Source organism: Sceloporus undulatus, chromosome 4 (assembly GCF_019175285.1).
Source record: "Sceloporus undulatus isolate JIND9_A2432 ecotype Alabama chromosome 4, SceUnd_v1.1, whole genome shotgun sequence".
NCBI classification, from domain to species: domain Eukaryota; kingdom Metazoa; phylum Chordata; class Lepidosauria; order Squamata; family Phrynosomatidae; genus Sceloporus; species Sceloporus undulatus.
Window position 1 is genome coordinate 214115114 of NC_056525.1, and position 25366 is coordinate 214140479.

The window sequence follows — 25366 nt, forward strand, 5'->3', positions numbered from 1 at the left end:
AGCACTAAGCCAGGGCAGTTGACTTGAACCGGCCTCAAAATGGATTATTTCTGCAGTGTGTTTTGGACCAGAGTTGTTGTGTTGTCCTGTAAGGAGAACAAGGCATCTCAAAATGGAGGACATGACCCAGTAGAAAGTTAAAAGCAATGTAAATTCATGCTTCTGTAGTCATGCGCAAACAAAATGGAGGACCTTTTGGAAATTTCTCCTGGACTGAAGGTTGAAATCGAGGATAAATCCTGAAAAAGGAGGACAGTTAGTCACCCTGGATTTGTGCCTCCCAACTAAGTAATTTTCCTTATGAGGACCCTAAGGAGACCCTCTCATAGGGTTTTCTTGGCTAGTTTCTTCAGAGGTTTGCTGTTGCCATCCTCTGAGGCTAAGAGAGTGTGACTTGTTCTAGGTCACTATAGAAATAATGCAGTTTGAAACCACTTTAATGACCATGGCTCCAGCCTACAGATTCCTGGGCTCTATAGTCTGCTGAGGCACCAGTGCTCTTTGGCAGAGAAAGCCATTATAATCAAGTTTACCAGTTGTCCTCACTGCAAAGTGTAGGCCATTCAAGCAAAATGGAGGACATGACCAAATAAAAGCTAAAAGATTCCTGTCCGTGTAAATTCAAGCTTCTGTAGTCATGCTCAAAATGGAGGACATTTTGGAAATTCCTCCTGGACAGAAGGGAATTGTAGTAGGCCATATCCTGGAAAAGGAGGACATTTGGTCATCAGGATTATAATGCAGTATTACATAACTGCACTATTTCGACAGTGTAGAAGAAACCACTGGGAAAGTCACACTCTCTCAGCCTCAGTGGATGGCAAGAGCAAACCCCCCTTCTTTCTGTGAAGAAACTTGCTAAAACCTTGCAAAACTACAAATCTCATGTTCCATAGGATGGTGCTATAACATTGAAAGTGGTGTCAAACTGCATTTATTTCTACAATGTAGTTGCAGCCTCACAGGCACGAGCAGTATATACCTTCTATGGGGAACAAGCTGCACCACTGACACTTAGTGCTGAGTAACAATGTGAATATTTAGCATGGAGGCACTTAATGCAATGGTGCCTACCTCTAAGTAAGCATGAGTAGGCTTGTATAGCACACTGCCAAAACGTCAAAAGATGCTTCTGGCTTTTGGATTGTATCTAAATCAGTTCACTATGGTTGAAAACAACTGACCCTTGGACAAGCAATCATGAGTGTGAACTCTGATTATTTAAAAATTATCAGGGATTATGAGCATTCTGGATTTTTAGAAAATTCAAACCGAAGTATCAGCAGCAAACTGAAGGTGGCAGTGTATTCATGTTTAATATACTGTATTTAAGATGACTCTTGGATCAGATCAAACAGCCTTCTGTTTCACATAGCAGCAACCAGAAACCCACATTATAAGGCAATAAATATCTTTTCTGCCACCACAGCATTCCCTGAAAATGGTATTTCTTGGCATGCTGTCTTAAATGTTTATTCCATTAAGTTTATAAAGGTTTCCCAGTCTCGCTCTGTGTATATGTGTGTGTGTATTCACATAAAGGAATATTCAAAAATGGCATCCATAATCTGCAATACTATTGCATTCTGCCAGCTCAGAGACCACAAGGGCTAACCAGTCCAATCTCCTGCCATGCAGAAACTCTCAATCAAAGCATCCCTGACAGATGAGATGACCATCCAGTCTCTGTTTAAAGACCTCCAAGGAGGGAGACTCCACCACACTATGAGGAAGTTTGTTCCACTGTCGAACAGCCCTTACTGTCAGGAACGTTTAGGTGGAATCTCTTTTCCTAGAGCTTGCATCCATTGTTCCCAGTCCTGTTTGCTGGAGCAGCCAAAAACAAGCTTGCTCCCTCCTCAGTATGACATCCCTTCAATTAGTTAAACAGCGCTATCTTATCAACCTTCTCTAGCCTAAACATCCCCAGCTCCCTAACATGTTCCTCATAGGGCATGGTTTCAAGACCCTTCACCATTTTAATCATCCTTTTCTGGATATGTTCCAAATCAAGGCTGAACTCTTACTAGAAACCAAATTGATTACACTGAGGCTATCATACTTTGGCTACATCATGAGATGATATGATATGACTCATTAAAAGAACGATACTGTTTGATACAATGGAATGCAGCAGGAAAAGGATGCATTACAAGTGGATTAATTCGGTCAAGGAAACCATAGCTTTGAGTTTGCCAGATCTGAACAGGGCTGCTGATGACAAGAACACTTGGAGGTCTTTCATTCATAGGATCACCATAAGGCAATGCCAACCTGATACCCATAACCACAACAAATGAAGTTGAAGGACCCAATCACAAATTTCTTGGTTTCATATTTATTTTGGCCCTCAAATACAAATGACAACTACTGGACCTTTGTAAATCATGGATTATTAGATTTTCTCAAAAGTTCAGATCATTGCAGTAGGATGACTTTAATAAGTATTTACTTCCTAGACTCTCAGAGATCTTGTAGCACCTTTGGGACTGTGCAAATTAAGATTAAGAGGGCTAGCCTGGAAGAAGGAAGAGCCCTCCCTCCAATCCATTTGCCTTGGTCCAGGCCTCAGAGGGAGAGAAGAACCACTGGACCTCTCATCCCCTTTCCCTCCACCATTCCCTTCTCCTTTTGTTTCGTGTCTTTTAGATTGTAAGCCTGAGGGCAGGGAGCTGTCTGATTAAAAATAATTGTAAGCCGCCCTGAGAGCCATTAGGGATGAAGGGTGGGATATAAATACCTAAATAAATAAAATAAAAATAAATAAGATGTAGCATAAGCTTTTGTGGATTTGGTCTACTTCAAGTCTTCAAAACCCAAATGCTACAACTTTTTTGCACAGGTAGTCTTCAAAGCGCTACCCTTTGCATACCTGCCAGACAAGTCTTTCGATTGCCAGCTCAGCCATGAAACCCACTGGGTGACCTTGGGCAAGTCACATGTTCTCAGCCTCAGGGGAACAAATCTTGCCAAGGAAACCCCATGATAAGTTCGCCTTAGGGCCGCCATAAATTTGCTTTCTGCAGCTCCAGAGAACATGACCTGGAGCAATGGATTCAAACTGCAGGAGAAGAGATTCACCTTAACATTAGTAAGAACTTCCTGAGAGTAAGAACTGGTCGACAATGGAATAGGCTGCCTTGAAGTGTGGTGGAATGTCCCTTTTTGGAGGTTTTTAAATAGAGGCTGGATCAGGATGGCCATCTGTCAGAAGTGTTTTGATTGTGTATTCCTGCATGGCAGGGGTCAGACTGGATGGCCATTGGTGTATCATCCAACTATGGAGTTTATCACACGAAGGAGATCAGGAGTTTATCTCATGAATATCTCAGAAACATCATGTAATTACGATTTCACACGACATCACACACAACCCGCCATTAAAGTGGTCACAAAAAAGCATTAATGCACATCTTTTTGCTTTCGGGATTTCAGCGACAATGCATTTCGATTCATTTTATTTGCGCTATTCCTTGTGATAATAATTAGTGCAATTACACATCATTTTTGCTTTATTTGCGGGGTGCTTTCAATGTGCTTTAATCTCTCTTTAACGCTGAAATTAGCCCCAGTGTGATAAACTGCATGAAGGCACACAACAACAACAACAACTACAAGAAGAAGATAAACCTCTTTCCTAGGATCTGATGCCCAAACCCTTGGGCCTTATCACACAAGGGGTTTTGCAGCTCAGATCTGGAGTCACTGTGGGTCCAGCCATGCATATTCACATTATAACTTCTGTTCCCCGCCATTTTTGTCCCTGCCCTCTGCTCTGGTGAAAATGCTCATGCTACACCCCTAGCATTAGGCAAGGTGATCAGTTCTCCTCCTTTTCCAGGACCTTGTCCTACACTTCAACCTTCTGTCCAGGAGGAATTCCAAAATGTCCTCCATTTTGGGCATGAAGGAGAAGCAGAGCAAGTAACACCATGTTTGATGTTCTCTCGGGAAATGTGTTCACTTGGTAGCCTGTCCTCGCTACAAATATGGGAATAGGTTGGATGCTTCTACAGTTCTTTTTTCTTAGGCCCACCAGCAGACAAAACTTGCGCCCAGAGCTCAGAGCACATTTGTTTAGCGGGGAAAGGGACAGCAAAGGTGTTAGGCAATGGGTCCCCCCCCTTAATTTCAGCACAATGTACAAATGAAAGGAATAATCTAAATGTAAATTCAGTCAAGAGTTTGCTGTGGTACAATTTTAAGCATTCATCAGAACAATGCAGTCATGTAGGTAATAAAATGCAGTATATGCCATATAGCTGTAAAGAAACCATATGAAATGAATTTATATTTATAGGAGTGCTTTTAGCTTTTGTTTGGTCTCGTCCTCCATTTTTCTTGAATGTCTTACATTTTGTGGTCCCTTGTGGTTAGGACATCTAGCAAGGTGACCGGATGTCCTCACTACAGAATGAAGAATGTTCAAGAAAAATGGAGGATAGGGCCAAATAAATGTTCAAAACACTCACATCAATGTAAACTCATGCTCAAAATGGAGGCCCTATTGGAAATTCCTCCTGGAGGGAAGGTGGAAATGTAGAGCAGGCCCTGGAAAAAGAGGACGTGTTGTAACGGCAAAAGAGGACAAGGGTCTGTAAAATGTCAGAAAGTCAAGAAAAATGGAGGACGTTACCAAATAAAAAGCTAAATCCATGCTTCTTAATCATGCTCAGAATAGAGGAAGTTTTGGAATTCCTCCTGGACAGAAGGCTGAGATTACAGAATCATTGAAATGTGGGGCATGTCCTGGAAAAGGAGGACATCCGGCCACCCTGCCCTAAGGTGAACCTGTTGTGGGGTTTCCTTGGCTGGTTTCTTCAAGGGAGAGAGGTTTACCACTGCCTCCCTGTGAAGCTGAGAGAGTGTGACTTGCTCAGGGTCACCAAGTCATGGGGTCATGGGGTTTTCTTGGCAGCTTATTTCAGAGGGAGGTTGCCCCTGTTTACCTCTGAGGCTGAGAGAGTGTGACTTGCCAAGCTCACCCTAATAACACCATTAGATGGTCCCTCAGTGAGTGAGGAGCCCAAGGAAGGCGAGCTTAAACTCTCTTTTGAGAGGGGGAAAACCAAACCAAACCGACCAACCAACAAGCAAGCAAACACACTGATGGAGTGTTTAAACTTTTCTCCCTGAAAGGGGGGGTGGCCAAGGGCGGTGACTGCCAAGCCCTCTGGGCATGATAAGAGGGCCCTGGAGAGGGGGGGTGTCCTCCAAGCCACAGCCAGTGGGACGCTTGGACGCTTCTCCCGCGACAAAGGACAGGCTCTGCAAGCAGCATCATCACCAGCACCACTGCCTCCCCCAGCATCCCCAGCACCCCCCTCAGCCATGCTGCACTGGGGCTACGAGGAGGACAATGGTGAGGGGGGAGAGAGCCCTGGGGGGCTCGGGGGCTCAAGAGGCTCAGGACTTGGAGGGTGAAGGGGGTGCTGGAGCGATGGTTGTGGTCCCCCCTTCTTTAGGTGGTTGTTCTGCGTCTACACTGTAGAATTAACGCGGCTTGATACCGCTTGAAAAGCTAGAGCTCTATTCTGGGGATTTCTATGCAAAGGGCTCCCTTGCAGCACCAGCAGCACCTTTGGGGCTTAACTGAAATAGAGGGAGGAAGGTGGTGGTGGTGGCAGGAGCCTGAACCCTAGACTTTGAGCCTTAAATTCCTCAAATGCATTTGGGATTTGTAGTTTTGCAAACCTTACCTGCCAGAAGAATTTCCTGGCAGTAAGAGCCCTTCTTAGACAGTGGGACAGACCCTCTCAGAAAGAGTGGTGGAGTCTCATCCTTTGGAGGCATTTATCTATCTAATATTATAGAGAGAGAGAGAGAGAGAGAGTAAATATATATATATATATATATAGTAAATCATATATATATATATATATACTGTATATAATATAGATAGATAGATAGATAGATATAAAGTGTATATATATATATATATACACACACACACACACACACACACACACATATATACACTCATCCCTCCATATTTGCGGCTTTGATATTTGTGGATTTTGATTATTCATGGAATAATAATAATAATAATAATAATAATAGTTTTATTTATATACCGCTTTTCCATGGTGATCAAAGTGGTTCAGAGGTCCATCAAATACACAATATATCTATACAATTAGTCATAATATCAATACAGATAAAACTGCGTGTACATTTGATTAGTACGTATGTTCTCTCTGGGAATATCTAGGTCCTCTAGTACTACTCAATGGTCAACTTTAACTAAAAGTTGCACTGAAAGACCTAGAGATTCCTAGAGAGAATATTTTACTAGGCATTTGTAGCTCCTCTAGTGCAGTTCTGTGGTCAGTGTCTGTGGGATGTTGACCACAGAGTTGCACTGGAGGACCTAGAGATTCCTGGACAGGTGTCCTCTCAGTTAAAAACATGGTGTTTTTGTTATTTGCGGTTTTTCTATATTCGTGGGGGTCTTATGTCCCTAACACTAGCAAATATGGAGGGATAGGTGTGTGTGTGTGTGTGTGTGTGTGTGTGTGTGTACACACACACACACACACACACACACACACACACACACACCTTTGGAGGTATTTACAATGAAGGCTGGAGTGCTTTGATTGTGAATTCCTCCATGGCAGGATGGGGTCGGACTGGATAGTTATTGGGGTCTCTTCCAACTCTAGGATTCTCACAAAACTACAAGTCCCAGGATTTTGTATGATGGAGCCACGGCAATCAAAGTAGTGTCAAACTACATTATTTGTACAGTGTAGATCATTTACCCTCTGGAGTTTATAACATGGGGGAAATCCTGTGAAGAAATGGGGGTTTAAATCAGGAAAAACCCACAAAAACGGGTTGATTTTCACACGACGTCATTGTTAAAGTGGTATTAACCTGAACGGAAAGTAGACAAAAGCAGCAGTGGCTTTTGTCTACTTTCCGTTTGGGTTAACACCAGTTTACCAACGACATTTGTGAAAATCAACCTACTTTTTGTGTTTTTTTCCGTTTTTGCATGGGATTTCCCCTGTTGATAAACCTCTACATCTGCTTTACAGAGATGGCTGGTAGATTGCGGAGGCTTTGCTTTTAACTTTGGCATAAGATAGAGGTACCTTTTCAAAGGTGGTGCTGGTGGAAGCAGTTATTTTGCATCCCCAGACACTTTTTTTACTTATTAAGATGAGGAATGCATATTGAAGCCACTTGCACCACACTTGTCCTCTACCTTTTCCCACATGTTGTCTGAGGCTGCATCCGCAGTGTAGAAATAATCCAGTTCAACACCACTTTAACTGCCATGGCTCAATGCTGTGGAATTGTGTGAATTGTGGTTTGGTGGGGCACCAGAACTCTCTGACAAAGAAGGCTAAATGCCTCAAAAATTACAGTTTCCTAGATTGCCATAGGATTGAGCTGGGGCAGTTAAAGTGATGTCAAACTGGATTATTTCTGCAGTTTGGATGCAACCTGAAGAGAAAAGAGAAGTGAGATTTCACTTCCATGCAAGTGTTCTTGCACCTCCTGCTCCTTTTTTCCTTGTTAGCCTTTGGATCATCTTCTTGAAAATGAACTTGAAAAAGATTTCCAGAGACATAAACCATGTTAGTGGATGCATCCACACTGCCGAAATAATCCACTGCTTTAACTGCCATGGCCCAATGCTGTGGAATTCTGGGAATTTCCAGAATTCCATAGCATTGAGCCATGTCAGTTAAAGTGGAGTCAGACTGGATTATTTTGGCAGTGCGGATGCAGTCCTGGTGTATCACAGTGTAAACCACACAGTAACTTATATCAATGTGACATATTTACTGTGGCCTGAACTTCCATTAGAGTACATCGTTGTTGTTGTTGTGTGTCTTCAAGTTATTTCCAACTTATGGCGACTAAGGCGAACTGATCAAGGGTTTTTTTTTGGCATGTTTTCTTCAGAGGTGGGATGACGAGATGTCCTAACTGCAAAAGAGGACAAGGCACTGAAAAATGTAGGACATGACCAAATAAAAGCTTAAAAATGCTCAAATATAAATCCATTCTTCTTAGTCATGCTCAAAATGGAATACATTTTGGAAATCCTTTCTAGACAGAAGGCTGAATTGTAGGACATGTCCTGGAAAAGGAGGATGTCTGATCACCCTGTTCAGAGGGGCTTTGTCATTGCCATCCTCTGAGGCTGAGAGAGTGTCACTTGCCCAACGTCAGCCAGTGGGTTTCAATGGTCGAAGGTGGATTCGAACTCTGATCTTCATAGTCCAATACAGTACTCATATACTTAATTCCCAGTTCCTGAAAATGTTAAAAACCCAGACTATCAGACAAGACATTTTAAAAATGAATGTACTGTAATTTCCTTTTCCACTCACCAGGTTTACTCCTACAATCCTTGGTAATTTTGAGGGTGCAAAAGAGGAATGGAGAGATGGATAATTCTCCAAGGACAGTAAATCACAGGAGACGTTAATTTTGTCAAATATGCTTCAAAATGTGATTTATCAGGCTGAGTTTTGTAGCACTGGCAATGCAGTTCCATTTTTGGAGATAAAAGGGGAACTTCTGTGATGATAACTGTATGTGCCAGGATTAAAATGACACCTCTTTGTATAGTAGAAGCTTTTGCGCATTGTATATATTGTTTTCTTTGCAATGTTGCATTAATAATCTTTCTCTTAACTATTGTTAAATTTCACAGATTTTTCTCTCTCCCCATTTAGAGTCTTTCAAATTGATTCCAAGGCAGTGCAGACTTTACATTTTTTTCAGTGTGCAATTTAAAAGAAAGTAGTCATCTGGCTGTATCTACACTGCAGAAATAATCCAATTTGACACCAGTTTAACTGGAGTTTTATAACCCATTTAGCCTTTTATCTCAAGAGAGATTTGGTGCTGCAACAAACTACAATTTCCAGGATTCCCTGGCACTGAGCCAGGGCAGTTAAAGCGGTCTCAACATGGATTATTTCTGCAGTGTGCTTTAGACCAGAATTTCCACTTTGCAGCCACCCTCATAGTATTAAGAATCCTTGCAGGATTCTGGGAGGTATAGTCCAAAGAAGTAACCTTCCCAAACTCTGCATCTGGGTTTGCTCAATAGCAGTAGCTGAACTCAGCCCCACTGATTTCATTGCCACCTTTGTGCATTTCCTGAGATTTTGTTACTGCCATCAGTTTTGGGGGAAAGGGAGAAAAAGTAAAGAAAGGATCTGGGCACAGGATAACTTCATTCAGCAGTTAGCATGCAAGAATCATGCACAGTACAAAACTCACACTGCACGAAAGATATTCTGTGTAGTGCTCACCAGTCAGTTGGAGCAAAGGGAAGGAAAACTTCAGCCTTCATATCTCTCCTTCCTGCAACAGTGATACGCAATTTCATATTACAGTTGGCCCTCCACATTTGCAGACTCAACTTTTGCAGATTTGATTATTTGCAATTTTGATTAATATGTTCTCTGTAGGCATCTCTAGGTCCTCCAATGCAACTCTGCTGGAAGTTGACCATAGAGTTATGCTGGAGAACCTAGAAATTCCTAGAGAAAACTCTTCCCTAGGCATTTGTAGGCCCTCCAACATGGTTCTGTGGTCAATTTATGACAGATGTTGATCACAGAGTTGCACTGGAGGACCTGGAGATTCCTAGGAAGGTGAAAAGAATTGTGGTTTTTTTATTTGCGTTTTTTCCACATTCGCAGGGATACTTCAACCCTAACCCCAGGGAATGTGGAGGGATCACTGTAGTGCCAATCACATTTTGGGAGTATAAAGAAGTCTCTGCATGGATATTCATGATTCTTTAGATCAAGACTCAAATACAGTAATAGTGTTAAGAATCAGAAGGGTGATGGGCTAGGGGCCAATCTTTACAATAAGGATGAAGATTATGCATTTCCAGTCAACTCCAAAAATCCCTAGTAAGTACGGTAATATGTTCCTTGATCTTCCCACCTTGGATGGCGCCTTTGCGATTTTTTTTTGAGCTAGACTGATGAGTTTGAGGATAACCTCCAACCTTTTGCATTGGAACTAATAAGTATAATGTTGTTGTTGTTGTTGTTGTTGTATGCCTTCAAGTCATTTCTGACTTATGGAGACCCTAAGGTGAACCTATCATGGAGGTTTTATTGACAAGTTTTATTCTTTGCAGTTCCCTTCCCCCAAGGCTTAGAGTATGTGATATGCCCAAGGTCACCCAGTTTCATAGCCAACGTGGGAAATGAACCTCGGTCTCCATAGTCATAGTCCAACACTCAAACCACTCATGCTGGCTCTCTAATAAGTACAATGCCTTTTTAAAGCTATCATCCCATCATTTGAGTGTGCACAGCACAAATGCGTAGTAGATGGAATTCTTGAGTCTTACAGTAAAGCCATATACTGTACCCTGTTGCAGTTGTCTAATCTTGATTCAGCAGCAGGGTCAATGACGTCTGTTTAGCAAGCCATACATCAGAGATAAAGTTTTGGAACATAATGTTCTGCTGCTCTGGAAGCTTAGTAAGTGTGCACGCCTTCAAGTTGCCTGTTGACATATGGCAACCCCATGATTTCCATAGGGTTTACTTAGGCAAGAGAGTTTATCACACGGTGCAGAAACTGAATTTAAACTGGAAAAAACCTGCAAAAGAGGGGTGGATTTTCATACAACGTAAGGGTTAATGAGCATTATCATAACAGTAACCAGAAAGGAAAGTAGATAAAACCCGCTCCTTTTTACCTTTGGAAAATCCGGAAAGTAAAAAGGGGTGGGCTTTGTCGACTTTCTGTTTGGGTTGTTGTGCTATTGATTAATATCCCCGACACGTCTGAAAATCAACCCACTTTTGCGTTTCCCCCCCAAATTTTTAAATTCAATTTCTGCACAGGATCTGTCCTGTGTGATAAACTCCAAGGAATACTCAAAAGGTGGTTTGCCAGTTTCTTCCTCTGAGATATAGTCTACAGCACCTGGTATTGGTGGGTTTTCATCCAAGTACTAACCAGGTCTTACTGACCCTACTTAGCTTCTAAGATCAGTTGAGATCTGGTGCCTTTTAGGATATTTAGGTACCTCTTCTGCATATTAAATTGATGAATGACAAACATGACCATTCAGCAGCCTGGAGTTTCAGTTTTAGGAGAAAGGCAGCGTATAAAAATGGTGGTGGTGGTAATGATGACAATCCTCTCCTCCTTTCACAGTCAGGAGAGACTTTGTGGTGTGTGAAATGTTCTAGTGTGCACTAGAGTTCCTGCCTTCAAGAACCTCTGTGTGCAGTTCAGAGCTTCTGACTGAGTAACCCACCACAGGTGCACAGTCCCAAATCAACTCCCAATAACCTTTCTTTATAAGTCTTAATTTTTTAGGATACTGCTGGTCCCTTACTTCACAAGATGGTTTTTTATCTGCTATCTGCTGCTAATAAGATCAGGTGGCAGCTGGCAGTAGAGATTACTGGAGGGTGGAAGTGCAGCAAAATGTGTGTGTTTGTACATGTACTTCCATGCATGTCTGGTTCCCACTGAATCTAGATGCTGCACATAGGACTAAAAAACCTGTTTTCCTGCCCAAAGGGGAATACTGTATTAATACAAATGGCCATTTTAAAACTCATTGTAAAACTCATTTATAGCTGATGTTTCATGAAATTCCCATTCCTACTTAACAGTGATGCAATGCAGGAGTGGGTCTATATAGTATTCAACGGAGTTTGGTTCCAGGACCCCCGTGGATACTAAAATCAGTGGATGTTCAAGTCCCATTAAATACAGTGGCATTGTAAATCAGTGTCCCTTATATAAAATGATAAAATCTATCTGTCTATCTATCTATATAATATTTTCAAGCAGTGGATGGTTGAATCTGTGAATGGTTGAATTCATGAATGCAGAAAGCTGACTGTAGGTTCATATATTGCATTCAGACATTTTGAATGCAAGACATTGAACCTACCCAGGGGGATTTCCTGAACAAAATACAATTGGCCCTCCACATTTGCACCATTGACTTTTGCGGATTTGATTATTCACAGATTTGATTCATATATTATCTCTAGGAACCTCTAGATCCTCCAGTGCGATTCTGCAGGACATTGATCATAAAGTTACACTGGAGAACCTAGAGGACCTAGAGATTCCAAAAGAAAACACTTCTCTAGACATTTGTAGGTCCTTCAGCATGATTTTGTGGACAATTTGTGCCAGATGTTGACCAAAGAGTTACACTGGATGACCTAGAGATTCCTAGAGAGGTGTTCTCTCAGGTAAAATGTGTGATTTATCCACTTTCACGGGGGTCCTACATGCCTAACCCCAGCAAATGTGCAGGGCCCATTATAAGTACAGGATTGCAGTCTAGTTCCTTCCTTTGTTCCAGTGAGTATAACCAATTTAAATATACCTGTGTGTATATGGGAATCGCTGGTTAAACTTCCCAGAGTTAGCAAACATTATTTTATATATTTTTTAATATTGTATGCTAAAATGCATGCTAAAATGATATTGTATGCTAAAATAGGATGACCTTTCAGTACAACAGTATATCACTGTATAGCTGATTGATTTCAGGACTATAATTTGACTGGTGTCAAACGAACGCAGTTTGAAAGATAATCTTGGTGGAACACACATATGTTTGACGTAGAATGACCTGGACCTCATAGATAACATTAGGCAATGTGATAGTGATGTTTTCTCCCAAGAATTACAGAAATGATGTGACAAGATATTGTCATTGACAGGCCACTATATACACACCTAGGTTTGGAGACATTACATTTTTTGACTGCGACTCCCAGAATTCTTCAGTTGGTTTATTTTTGGAAGAGTTGTCCAAAAAGCAACCTTTCTGAGCTTGATCTTGTTAGCCTCAGTCCTCTACAGTCTTCCAATTGAAATACCTCTCTGCCTTATAGAGCTTGCATAAGGATTACTCGGATAATGCATATGAAAGATGCCAAGGAAATGAAAAGTGCTATGTAACTACTGTTCAGTACTATACTGCTTTTACTGGAACAGGCTGTTGATGATTTTTTCCTGCCAAAAATGGTTTAAAACATTAAGTATAAACTGCAATAATAATAATAATACAAAATATTGTTTATGAGAGATTTCATTAATTCCTCTATACTGTATTGCTGTTGGCACAGCAGCACTAAACCACCCATCCAAATCAAGGCACACAGTGTCCAAAACTGGACACATAGCTTTGAGACATTAGGCAGAAAATTGAACAAGCATCCTTTTCATCTACCTGGCAGTAAAAATAATTCATTTTTTAAAAAAAAGTACATTTACTCTTTTCTGTCACTCAAACTCTGCTACTTCACTGCCGGATGGTAAAATGGATTTGACTACTAAGTAAGCCAAGACAAACTGAACTGAACTGAAACTGAGTGGACTGTTATACAATACTGAAAAGAATTGTTATTAAGCCTTTGAATGCACCCACACAGATTAATACAAACTAGCAATAACCACAGGTCAGAATAAAGTGTGTTTTTTCTGTTAACTCCCCCACTACCCTGGGTTTCCTGGAGAACTTGGAGAAACAGAAAGGCAATAGGATCCTTTCCCCCTCTTAGGAAGCTTATCACATTTCTGAACTGAATTTAGATTTCCAGACATAGTTCTTGTCAATAGCATAGCTGTGAAGAGAGCAAAAGGAGTACCCCAAAATAAGAATTCTCTCCCTTCCATTAAATGTTCCATCATTCCTCAGATTTCTACCATTGCACACCTAAAAGTCTCGTATTTGCTATGTTTGTATATTCCCTTAGAAACTTTGCCTGCTCTTTTTCTTTGAACACTTAAACTGTACTTCTGAACACTCCACTTAGGTTTTAAATTACCCCATGGCTAAAAATTTGAGGCATGAAAGAAAATATCATTTGGAGACAGAATTACTATGGTTATTTGGCCACCGCCACCCCAACTATACTTCTGGTTCTTGTTCTAAGAAAATCAGTGGGAAAGCTATCATTACATTATAACTGAATGCTATTGTAATCAATTAGAAAATTATCCCTCCTTTAGAAAAAAAATTCTGTATTGCTAACTTAAGTCCATTTCTTCTTGTCCTACTTGAGAAGATTCCTGAGCACAAACCTTTCACTTCTACTTTGAACATTCTTCCTGGAAACCTTTGCTAGTGATTGCAAAGTCCACATACTGTACTTGTATTACTGCTTTTCTTAATGTTTATGTTGTTTTTTAAACCTCTGGCAGAGTGGCATAGGTAGTGATTTAATAGTCAGGTGTAGTGAGAAAGGAGTAATAGTTTGCTGCTAGGAGGAGGAGGAGGAGGAAATTTTGATTCTCCATGGTTTGACCTGCAGCTCTCATTAATCCCACTAACATGACTAGAGATTTTAGTATGCAGAGGTGCTAGAACCCAGGGGATGGGAAATCCCTCAAATTTTGGAGAGATTCTGGAATCTATATCCCCCAGCCCCTCAGGCAGCATAACCACTGGCACATGCTGGATAGGATATTCTGGAAACAGTAGACTATTTTCCAAGCTCTGGTGCAAATCTCACAATTGAGCTTTGACCCAATGTATGATTTGACATATTTGGATTCATGTACATCTCAGTATGAAGACAGGCCATAACACTCTTCCAAAGCTAATGCTTTGATGCAGAAGGTCCCAGGTTCAGTCCCTTAAACCTCCAGGTAAACTTAGGAAACATTTCTGCCATTCAGTTTTGACAATACTGAGCTTTATGGACCAAGGGTCTGATTTGGTAAGGCATACGTAGATCCCTGTGTTATGACACTGAAGCTGAATGAAGCATTGCTGATGTGTGGACTATACAATAATCTGCTGATGTGTGAATGTTCTCTGAATCTATTGCATGTGTGTGTTAATTTCAGGTGCCTGCTGCATTCCTTATGACCAGAATGCCTGGAAGTAGGCAGAAAATGACCAACCCTAATGTTCTAACCCGCATCCTTGGGTATTTAATTCATTAGAATTAAGTTATTCATGTAGCTCACCAAGGACAACGGGGTGGGGTATTTTCCACCATTTTAAATGCCACCATTTTTAATAATCAGAATAATATTTTTAAGAAAATAAGAAAATCCAGGTAGGTTATTGTGATTATTTTCTCATATAGCAATTACTTTCATTTTCTGATTGTGTGGAATGTATTTTAATGAACAACTTTTCTACTACAATGTCCTCTAGGACCTTCTCACTGGAAGGAAATTTTCCCTCTTGCTAATGGAGACCGCCAATCTCCCATCGATATCAAAACTCAGGAGACTAAATATGACCCCACACTACGCCGTCTGTACCCTAACTATGATCCTTCATCTGCTAAAGTCATCCTCAACAATGGACATTCCACCAGTGTGGAGTTTGATGACACTGAAAATAAATCAGGTTTGTTTCTTAGCAAATTTTGTTATGCTTGAATGCAATCTTTTATTAAGGACAGCTTTTAGTTTTAATCTGGGCTGACATTAGAGTTTCATTTATTATTTTGCTTTTGATATATTGCCCTTTGAGAAGATATTGCTTGTTAAAATTTTCTCTTGCTGCTAGGAAAATATGCCTCGGTTCAAATGGGTTGCCTGCATGCTGCTTGAATATGATTCCATCTCATCCACATGCAGGTAGCTGAACTGTTTTGGGTGAGGAACTTTGGATTGTCAGATAGGGAGCTTTTGTGCTCCAACGAACTACAAACTCCAGTATTACATATGATGTTGCCATGTCAGTTAGAGTAGAATCAGTGCTATAATATACAGTGTGAAAGGGCCCCAGCTTTTATGTCCATGAGATCAACCACATTGTTAAGACAGATTTCTGGTTCACCAGTTTTCATTATCGTGCATATGTTAGGGAGGGCAGATTAACTGGTTTACCCTGCAGCATTTTAAGGATCTAGATCACTTTTGTATCCTAAATATAACTGCTAGTTCAGATTAGAGTATGCCTGTAGAATCAGTTGTTGAATGGCAGGCCAACATTTATATAAATCACATTAATTCAGTGGGTCTCTTCTAGTTGAGGATAACACCTAGATTTCATCCTACATTTCCTATATTGTTCCCTTACTCACCCAAGCTAGTAATAGCATTGGCAGCAGAAAAATTGTTAAACTTTCTCTAGTGCTGTTGCTGATATCAAAATTACTACAATTTTAAAGTCAGAAAATCCAGTAATGGTTTTCTTGCATCAGGTTTATTTTGGTCCCCAAACAGTAGAAAGAAAACTTAAGCAAACATTTCATTTTCTCTAGGTAAGTAACCTAATTATGCTACTCTGTGTGTGTGTGTGTGTGTGTGTGTGTGTGTCTTTTCTCTTTATAGTGCTAAGTGGGGGTCCACTCATTGGAAATTATAGACTGCGCCAAATTCACTTCCATTGGGGACCCAATGATGACATTGGCTCTGAGCATGCAGTGGATGGAACAAAATTTGCAGCAGAGGTAAAGTATTCCACTGAACTGTACAGAAAGAGTTGTTGTGACTTTCCTTGGTTGCATCCCTGAAATCAGACCTCAAAGCAGATGAACAGACATGGTTTTTAATTACATAATTCCACGAATAAAATCATTATTTTATTTTTTTCCTTATCAATTATATGTTATAACAGTTTCATTCTAATGTGATGTGCAAATAAAGAAAAGAGAAAAAGAGAGTGCTAATTGGATCACTCTGGAGGTGTGCTACCATGCAGCAAGACAGAATTTATTTAGGCAAGATCACACAGAACAACTTTAATAGGCTGTGATGAGCTTGAATATCCGAGCCTGGCTTAGACATTAGACATACTTCCCTAGTGGTGAATCCTACTAGATGATGCTGTAGGAAAAGGTGAGGAAAATGTGATCTTACTGATTTTGTTGGATTATATCTCCCACCATCTCTGATGTTTAGCCATGCTAGCTAAGGGTGATGGAAGTTGAAAATCAATAACATGTGGAGGTTTTAAGGATTGTATAGATTGAAAAAGATATTTTTTAAAAAATATTATCCGAACAGTATTTCAGTGTTGTTCCAGTGTTGAAATGGAATAACAAAAATTATGACTTAAAGTATGCAATATATAAATATAGCTTCCCACCTCTTAGAAAGTTTAAATGGCTTCCTGTTAACTAACATGAAGGAGGAAAATGTTGTAGTGTCTTCTTATTTCTGAAATGGAGTAGTATTCTGAAGTGGAAGTAGGGTAGATCCTTGACAGAATTGTAATAAAAATGCTGAAGAGTGTCAGAATAAATTTCCGAAGTTAAATAGAGAAGAGTGATGGTGGTGGGGAAATGCTGAGTGGCTAAAATTAGTGGGGAAGATCATTTGGAGGGAAATGACATTTGCAGTGTTTAAAGACTTATGTTTTCCACAGGAACCAGGTGAGATGGAATATAACGAATTAATAAGAGGTGCTTAGAAAACAAAATGTTCCAAAACATATATATAGCTGGAAAAAAATAAGTTCTACTTAAGAATCCAAATTGAAGGGACAGTACCTAGGAATTGTTAGTCAGTCTAAAAAGGTTTCCTCCTGCTGGTTATAAATATCTTCAAGAACCCACTAGAACCCTTTCTTATTGAAGAATGACCCTAGAGTTGAAAGAGAGAGGAAAAGTTAAAGAAATAGAGAGGATAACCAACATAGGTGGAGAGTCCTCTGAAAGGTTAGTAGTTAGGTGGTAGTGTCTATTGTTTAGTTCTGCAAAGAAGAAGGATCTTTGGCTCAAGAATGCACCTCTGCCAAAATGGCACATGCATGAAGAAAGATCTAGTCTGCAAGTCCAAGACGACATGGTTCCCCTGGCAGATGTTCTTTACAAGCTAATGGATTGAAGGTCCCATTAAGCCAAGGCAGTCTATCCACTGGAACCAGATTTCTCCAACAGACTGCTGTATGGGAGTATCGATGACAAAGATGATGATGATGGTGAAGAAGAAGAATAAAAGAAACAGGCCTTAAAAGATTTCTCCAACTACCTGTGGTGCAAGAGCGGTGGTAAGACAAGATACATACATCCTTTAACAGAGAAGTCACAAGCCACTGGGAATGGGCTTTTCCCCACAGTATTTCAGATTTTACTTGTGTCTTTTTCTTGTTTGTTGTTTTCCAAATGCCATTCCTGTCAAAAGCATTTCTTTTCGATAACCTCCATAATATCTTTAAAATGACACAGTCCAGCTTTTTAATGAAAATAAAAGCGTGAGGGCAGATACACCTTACGAGCTCCAGAATACAGAATGATTTATTGAACTGAGCAGTCACAACTCCTATATCTTGGCATTTATGTAGCACCTTTCATTGCAAGGACCTTTAAACCCTCAATCCAGTCTGTATAATCTGAAGATTCTTGTCAAGGGAAAGATAAGGGTGGTCTCACGGCCTGATATGGGAAGGACTGGTATGTCAATATGCCACGGTCTGTTTTGTTGTTTTTGTAAACTGGCCAACACTAGGAGTGACTAGAAAAGATCTTCAGAGTTTTGGACCAAAATGTGTGGCGCTTCCAAAGGACTTCATTGACATCAAGATGACTTTGGACTACTTATAAAAGACCAGACTAGCCCCCTAATACTCCTGTCAGCTGTTACAGAGAGTTGTCTAGTCTCCATAAGGTAATAATTGATGGTAGTTGTTATCTTGCTTTTCAGCTTCATGTAGTCCATTGGAATGCCGACAAATACGCCACATTTGTTGATGCTGCTTGCCAGGCAGATGGATTAGCAGTCATGGCTGTTTTCTTACAGGTAGGTTGGGACAAACTATTGTTTTTACCACATGTTTCTGTATTTGCTTGTTAGTCAAATGAATTTTCTTTTCTTAAAACAAATCTTCTCAAAGCACCTACGCAATGTTTTAATGCATTTGTAGTATTTGTGACATCTGAAAGTCAAAGCAGAATTTGTCAGAACTGGGGCAAGGGGAGACCTCAGTATCCTAAACATACAATACATCAGAAGTGCATATTTACTCAGAAGTAAGGCTTACTGAACTCAGTGAGGCTTATGCCCACAGGTATTTAACAATGGTGAGAGTCATGTGGCTCTTCAGATGTGGTTGGATTGGAATTCCCAGCAGCCCTCTCCAGTAGAGACAGTAGCAAAGAATGCTGGAATTTATAGTTCGGTTACATCCAGGGGGGTGCACAATTCCCATCCTTGCTATGTAGGATTGAAGCCATGGAAAAAGCCAACATGGCCAATATTAGGAATGGCTAGAATGGATGGATCAACATATATGCAGCATCCAAAGGACTTTACTGACAGCAGGGTAACTTTGGGCTACTTATAAAATGTCAAACTACTCCCCCAATGCCTTTATGTCTTTCCAGAATTGCTATGTTTCCCTATGCATTCTGAAATTTGGGCCTAAATCTGATTGCTAGTCCCAACTAGAGTAGATCTATTAAATCACTAAGAACCTGATAAGTTAATGTTTATGTAATTCCCATAGATTCAGTGGCACTAATTGGGATGAGCGGTTAGATTTGTTCATCATCTTGGGAGCCCTTGTAGGCTGGAAGGTGATGTGGAAATGTCTTAAATAAATAAGATAATTAATATTTTCTGACTCATGCCTGATGATTATTTTAAAATATTTTCTTCAGTTTAGTTTTATGGTGTGGGTTATTTGCCTATCTTGTTTTTTTAATGACACTTCTGCATTAATTAGAACATTTGGATTTGAAACAATGTTTGTATTTCCAACAATAAATACATTTTGAAATCTGAGCAAAATGAATTTGACATTTGTATTTCAGCTAGGTGAATGTAATCCACAGCTGAAGAAAATAACAGACCATTTGGATGCAATTAAAGTTAAGGTATGGTAATTCTAAACTTCCATGTTTTCCACAGCTAGGACATACTTATTATGGTATAGGAGGCTTATGAATGTTCCATTGTCTATTACCGATTTCTTGTTTGAGTACTTTTCCTTGGTATGCAAAGATCTGAACCCTGTCTTGCATTTACGGGGCACAGGTGGAGTAATCCTGTGTGTTCAGCAAACACAACACAAACATGGAACTAGGGAGCAGGATGCTAAATTTGTATATTTGGTTCCCTCTTCCCCCATAAACTCCTTTAACACTGTGCTTCTCATCTTATCTATTTATTTCAATGACCTCCAATCCATCCCTGCATTTCCTGCCACATGCATAAAGGAACATAACAATACCAAAAAGAAATAATTCAGAGCGTGAAATGCTACGACCCTCTTGCCAATCGGCCATGTCTGCCCATAAAGCAGAACCAGAGGTAAACTCGCCACAATAAACCATGGGAAATCCGGCAACAAGCTCAAAATCAATGATTAATTCATGAATAAACTGCAGTTAGCTTTCACACTATAGCAGTTGTGCAAATAAAGCAAATTCATGAATGAAGTGAAAATGAATTCATGATATTTTCCACGAATTCCTAAATGCTAGATCATGTCTCTTTCTTACCGGATTAATAGTAGAGTGCATGTTACGTTGTGTGAAAACCAATTGTGCACTTATGCTTAATTTGCACAATAAACATGGAATCTACCCCCCTTCCAATTTTTCCCATGTGATAAACTCCTATGAAGAGAAGAGAGGAGAGAACCTTGTTTATTCAGCAGGTAGAAGAGGTCAGTGCTGCTGATGCAGAAACCCAGCTTCAAAGTGCACAGTCTTCTGGTGGTTATGTGGAATGAGCAGTTTATGGGCTTAAACTAGAGAGTTTATGGCACGTTACAGACTGCCTAAAATCGGCGGTCTGCCGATGCCATCATTTGCGGCACGGAGGAGCCCCAGCAGCCAAACCGCACAGCTCCTCCGCGCCGCAAAAAAGAAGCCCCAAATGGCGCTTCTTATTGCGGTGTGCTAATGACGTTGCAAGGTGCCAATGGCGCACTCGCAATGTCATTTGCGCCGCGCGATGGATGTCAAGATGGCAGCGCCCATGTAGAATGGACACTGCCATTTTGTACGCGCTCTGCGCGTACTAGGATTAGGGATGTCCAGAAGGGACGCCCCTTTCTAACCCTAGTACATGCGGAGCATGTACTTTCTGCCCATGCGGAATGGGCGTAAGTGTCAGTAGCAGAGACTCAAGAGGATTTTTTGTGGGTTTTTCAGGCTATGTGGCAGTGTTCTGGAAGAATTTATTCCTGACGTTTCCCTTGCATCTGTAGCTGGCGTCTTCAGAGGGATGGGGTAGCCATGGGAAGCCCACTGAACCCCACAATAGCAAACTTTTACATGGAACACTTTGAAAAGCAAGCCTTGGAAATAGCACCAAAAAAGCCCACAACATGCTTCCGATGACACTTTCACCATTTAGAGCCATATACTGTGCAGCTGTGGACAAGTCTACATAGGGACCACCAAACATAGCATTTAAACACGAATCAAAGAACATCACAGACACTGCAGACTGGATCAGCCAGAAAAATCAGCAGTAGCAGAACATGTTATAGTCCAAACTGGGCATAAAATGATAATTGAAAAGATTAAATTCTGGACCATGTCAACAACTATCAGGTCACAGTGCACAAGAAAGCCATTGAAATCCACAAACACCTGGACAACTTCAACAGGAAAGAAGAAACCCTGAAAGTAAACAAAGTTTGGCTACCAGTCCTGAAAAACACCAAAATCAATACTTAGCACATGCAGATGAACATCATCCAGGGTCGGGGTTTCCTCACAGACAAGGGGTTGCTAATTAAATACACACACATATCCTCCCACATATCCCTGAGGCCTTGCCATCAACAACAGACCAACATACAGATTAACATGCAAATCACTTCCTCCAGACAAGGGTTACACAGTATATATGTATATATACAGTATATGCCACTCACTTCCATGCCACCAACCTCTGAAGATGCCAGTCATAGATGCAGGCGAAACGTCAGGAATAACTTCTTCCAGAACATGACCACATAGACCACATAACTATGGATGCCAGCTGTGAAAGCCTTTGACTTCACTCAAGAAATTTTGTTTGTCTCTACATTTTTGCTGATTTCTTCTTCTCTCCCTCCCTCCCTCTCATTCTCTCTCTATAAGGGCAAACAGCACATGTTCACCAACTTTGATCCTTCCTGTTTGCTTCCTCATTCTCTGGACTACTGGACTTACCTCGGCTCTCTCACAGTTCCTCCTCTTCTTGAAAGTGTCATCTGGATCATACTGAGAGAGCCCATAAATGTTTGCTCTGAACAGGTATGATTTACCTTTGTCAAGGAGTGTATTTATGGGAGGGTGGCAGGACGAGGGCAGGGCCAGATTAACACCTTTAGAGGCTGTAAGCACAAAAAAGATTTTGGTGCCCCCATATATATCTAATTCAAAATATGAACAATAATAAGCCATAAAATTAAATTTTATTTTTCGAAATGAACCAAAACCTACAGTAAGATGGAAAATAATGTTTATTTTTGTATACCTGCATTTTATTTATATTTGAAAAGTTTTCTCCTACTTTTTCTAATTGAAAAGTCTTTGATCAAATCTTTAAAACTAATTTTATGTAACACATCTGTTTCTATACTTAGTAGAGGTAAGCCTGCCTTGTTGCATAGTTGTTCTGTTGAGATTTTTTCAACTAAGATAGTGAAGTTATGAACGATCAGCTAAGCAATTTGTGACCATTAGTGTTAATACAGTAATATACAAAAGCAACTGTCTCCTTTTGGAAAGGCATACTCAGTATTGTCTTCTACTGTTATTTCAAAGTTAAGTGGTATCAAAGTGCTACAATTGTGTAGTGTGAAAGAGAGATTACAGTTTACTCTTGGGCTGGAAAAAATACCCTTTCCTGGTCCTGAAAAAGTACAGGGAGACCTAAAAACATGGCAAAATTGTGTTCCCCTGGTGGCCTTTAAAGGACCATATGAAGGTTTTTTTAGTGATTTGTTTTTTAAAATTAAAAAATGCAGGGAAGGGATATCTTGGGAAGTCTGTGTTGCTATTCTATCTCCAGCAGTTGTGTATCCTTAGATGGTGAGTGTTGTAGTCCAATGATACCAGGAGGACTACACATTCCTCGCCCTTGATTAGTGCTGGTGTTTGTGCGCATGTGTGCATGCACACTCAGATAACTGAGCTTTGGTGTCATTTCTGTATTCATTGTTATATCCTTTTCATTCACAGCTAGCCAAATTTCGCAACCTTCTCTGCACTGGTGAGGGAGAAGCTGCCTGCTGCATGCTGAAAAATTTCAGGCCACCGCAGCCTTTAAGGGGCCGTGAAGTGAGAAGAAATTAAAGGGGAGAACAAGAAAAGATAATTCACAGCAGTAGCTGAGACTATTTAGGAAGCAAATCTCATTTTAATACATCACCTTATTTCTAAAAAATAAAGAGAATGCATTTTAATTAGGACATGATCCAGCCAACATTAAGCATTTTAAGAGAACACATTTAGGTCTCCTGTTGAATCTGATAGGGCATAAAATGCTTACGATTTTCTGGATCATGTTTCTATTTTTTAGTAGGTAAGTTAAACATTTTTGTCCACTTGTTTGTTTCATTTCCTTTAAATAACAGATACTGTTTCTATGCAAATTAATTATAGTAGGTAGTCATTACTTAATATGAAAAATAGAACTGGTAAGAATTAATTTAGGGTAAAATGTTTTGTATTAAATTAAGACACATTGTGTTCTGTTAGATTAAGAAAGAGTCAATTACAGTAAAAATAAATGTTCAGAGTTGGTGCAACTGAGCCGATCCTATGCTTAGAAGCCTGAGTTAGCTTTTACACTCTACTAGAATACACTGTAGTGTATTAGGTTTAATGGTACTATTGTATTTGGATTGGACAGGTATCAATCGAGAATACCTTTAAGTATGGGATAATAGATTATCTGCTTGGATCCCTTTCGATTTGTCTATGGTCAGAACATGAGATTATCATTTTCTGGATTACAATTTACATAATCCTCCAGTCACCATGGCTAGGCAATGCAGAAAACTAGAAGGTATAGTCCAAAAATCAACCATTCTAATCTCTTGTTAGGACTGCATCTGAATTCCTGGGAATGATTGTTTCCATAAACCCATAGATCCATAAACCTATAGATCCTTTCCACTTTCAGAAAAAAAATTACAGTTCTGAGTAATCTCTGAAGGAAAAAGATTTTCAGTTAAACAGTTCAAACTCTTATAGTGAGATCCAGCCATTGAAAAATCTCACATTCCTTTTAAGCCTATTATATCAAACATTTGCCTTAGTCCTTTAAGCATTTTACTTACTAATTGGAAGGAAAATGGGAAAATTATTTCCTAACCTTTTTGCCAAGAAACCATATCTAGGTAGTCAATATGATATAAGTGTGATTTAGATAGTGAAATTATTAAGAATCTTTACCTTCATCTGTCTTTGCCCCCAAATTCCTTCTGAGCTCCACCTTTTACTTCTTAATCTAGTTATTTCAGAAAATAAAGAATCTTGAAGGAGCAATGACCTCTATACCCATAGCACTTTACTAGTACAGTATAGCTTATTTTGTTCCTCTGGATTGAAGGAAGAACAATGACTAATCTAAAAGAGAAGTTACAGATAGCCAATTACATATAACCAGGAATTGTTTGGATGTTGTCAACCTACTGTCACCCTTGTAATGTGTATGTGAAAATGCGGCATGACTGTCAGATTAGTCTTTTCCTGATCTCACAACCAACAGCCAGTAAAGTGGAAGAATTCTCATGAGAGGTGTAGAAATGGTAACATAATGGTATAATGACTCATTTTTTTTTTCATTTTAATCTTACTGGAATAGACATGGGTTAATAATATCCACACCTCTCCACCTTCATGTATAGCTAGGGCTGAGAACAGACATTACTAGAACTTAGGAAGGTAAATATGTGTGAAGTTACAGAGTGCAAAGAATGTCTTTCTGTATGTGTGCATGTATGAGAATAGTAATGATGGTTTGGATTTGTGACAAATTTGCATTTTTAAACCAGACTTCTACCTAATTCCTTCATGTTGTTTGAATAGCTGCAGAAAGAAGTGACTGTAAAGGATTCTGTAAGAAGACACTTGCATCAGGGCAGGAAGCAATGAGGGTGAGATTACTGATGTATCTTTTTCATGTCAGATGTCAGTGGGTCAGGAAGAATGGGCCCAGAAATTTCTAATGGATAACTAATAAACTGATCTTTTCCCTGTTATTTCATATTTATGAATTACATTAAATAAAAGCAAGAGATAATATGTTGTATCTTTCACACAGTGTTATAGTTTATTTCTTTGAACACATGCTATACACTTGTTGCTTTGGGTTTGGGAAATTTTGCTGTTCTGTTGCATGTCATGGGCTTCATAAAGCAAATGGAAACAAATTATTAATCCATTTATCAGAAACGAATGCTATGATTTTATGGCATATTTTCCTAGAAGTAAATTCCATGGAAGCTATTGGGATAATCTAGATT

At 39.9% G+C, this 25366-nt stretch overlaps 1 protein-coding gene across 2 annotated transcripts; it reads left to right on the top strand.

Annotated features, from left to right (window-relative positions):
• Window positions 1-5193: 5193 nt before the first annotated feature.
• Window positions 5194-25159, top strand: CA13 (carbonic anhydrase 13). 2 transcript variants are annotated; one of them, XM_042463154.1, is made up of 7 exons: window positions 5194-5362; window positions 15152-15349; window positions 16282-16400; window positions 18595-18690; window positions 19704-19766; window positions 21990-22145; window positions 23076-25159. In XM_042463154.1, the coding sequence occupies exons 1-7, from the start codon at window positions 5332-5334 to the stop codon at window positions 23187-23189; spliced, it is 777 nt and encodes a 258-aa protein (XP_042319088.1). In that variant the 5' UTR covers window positions 5194-5331; the 3' UTR covers window positions 23190-25159. The 2 variants fall into 2 exon arrangements, with proteins under 2 accessions (XP_042319088.1, XP_042319087.1); XM_042463153.1 differs by lacking the exon at window positions 5194-5362 and adding an exon at window positions 9723-9896.
• The last annotated feature ends 207 nt before the right edge of the window (window positions 25160-25366 follow it).

Excerpts from the sequence above, each read along its gene's own strand:
- CA13 (XM_042463153.1), top strand. The coding sequence starts at position 9,857 with ATGAAGATTATGCATTTCCAGTCAACTCCAAAAATCCCTA. Across the intron at positions 19,767-21,989 it reads TGGATGCAATTAAAGTTAAG|GGCAAACAGCACATGTTCAC; the intron begins GTATGGTAATTC and ends TCTCTCTATAAG. Across the intron at positions 22,146-23,075 it reads TAAATGTTTGCTCTGAACAG|CTAGCCAAATTTCGCAACCT; the intron begins GTATGATTTACC and ends TTTCATTCACAG.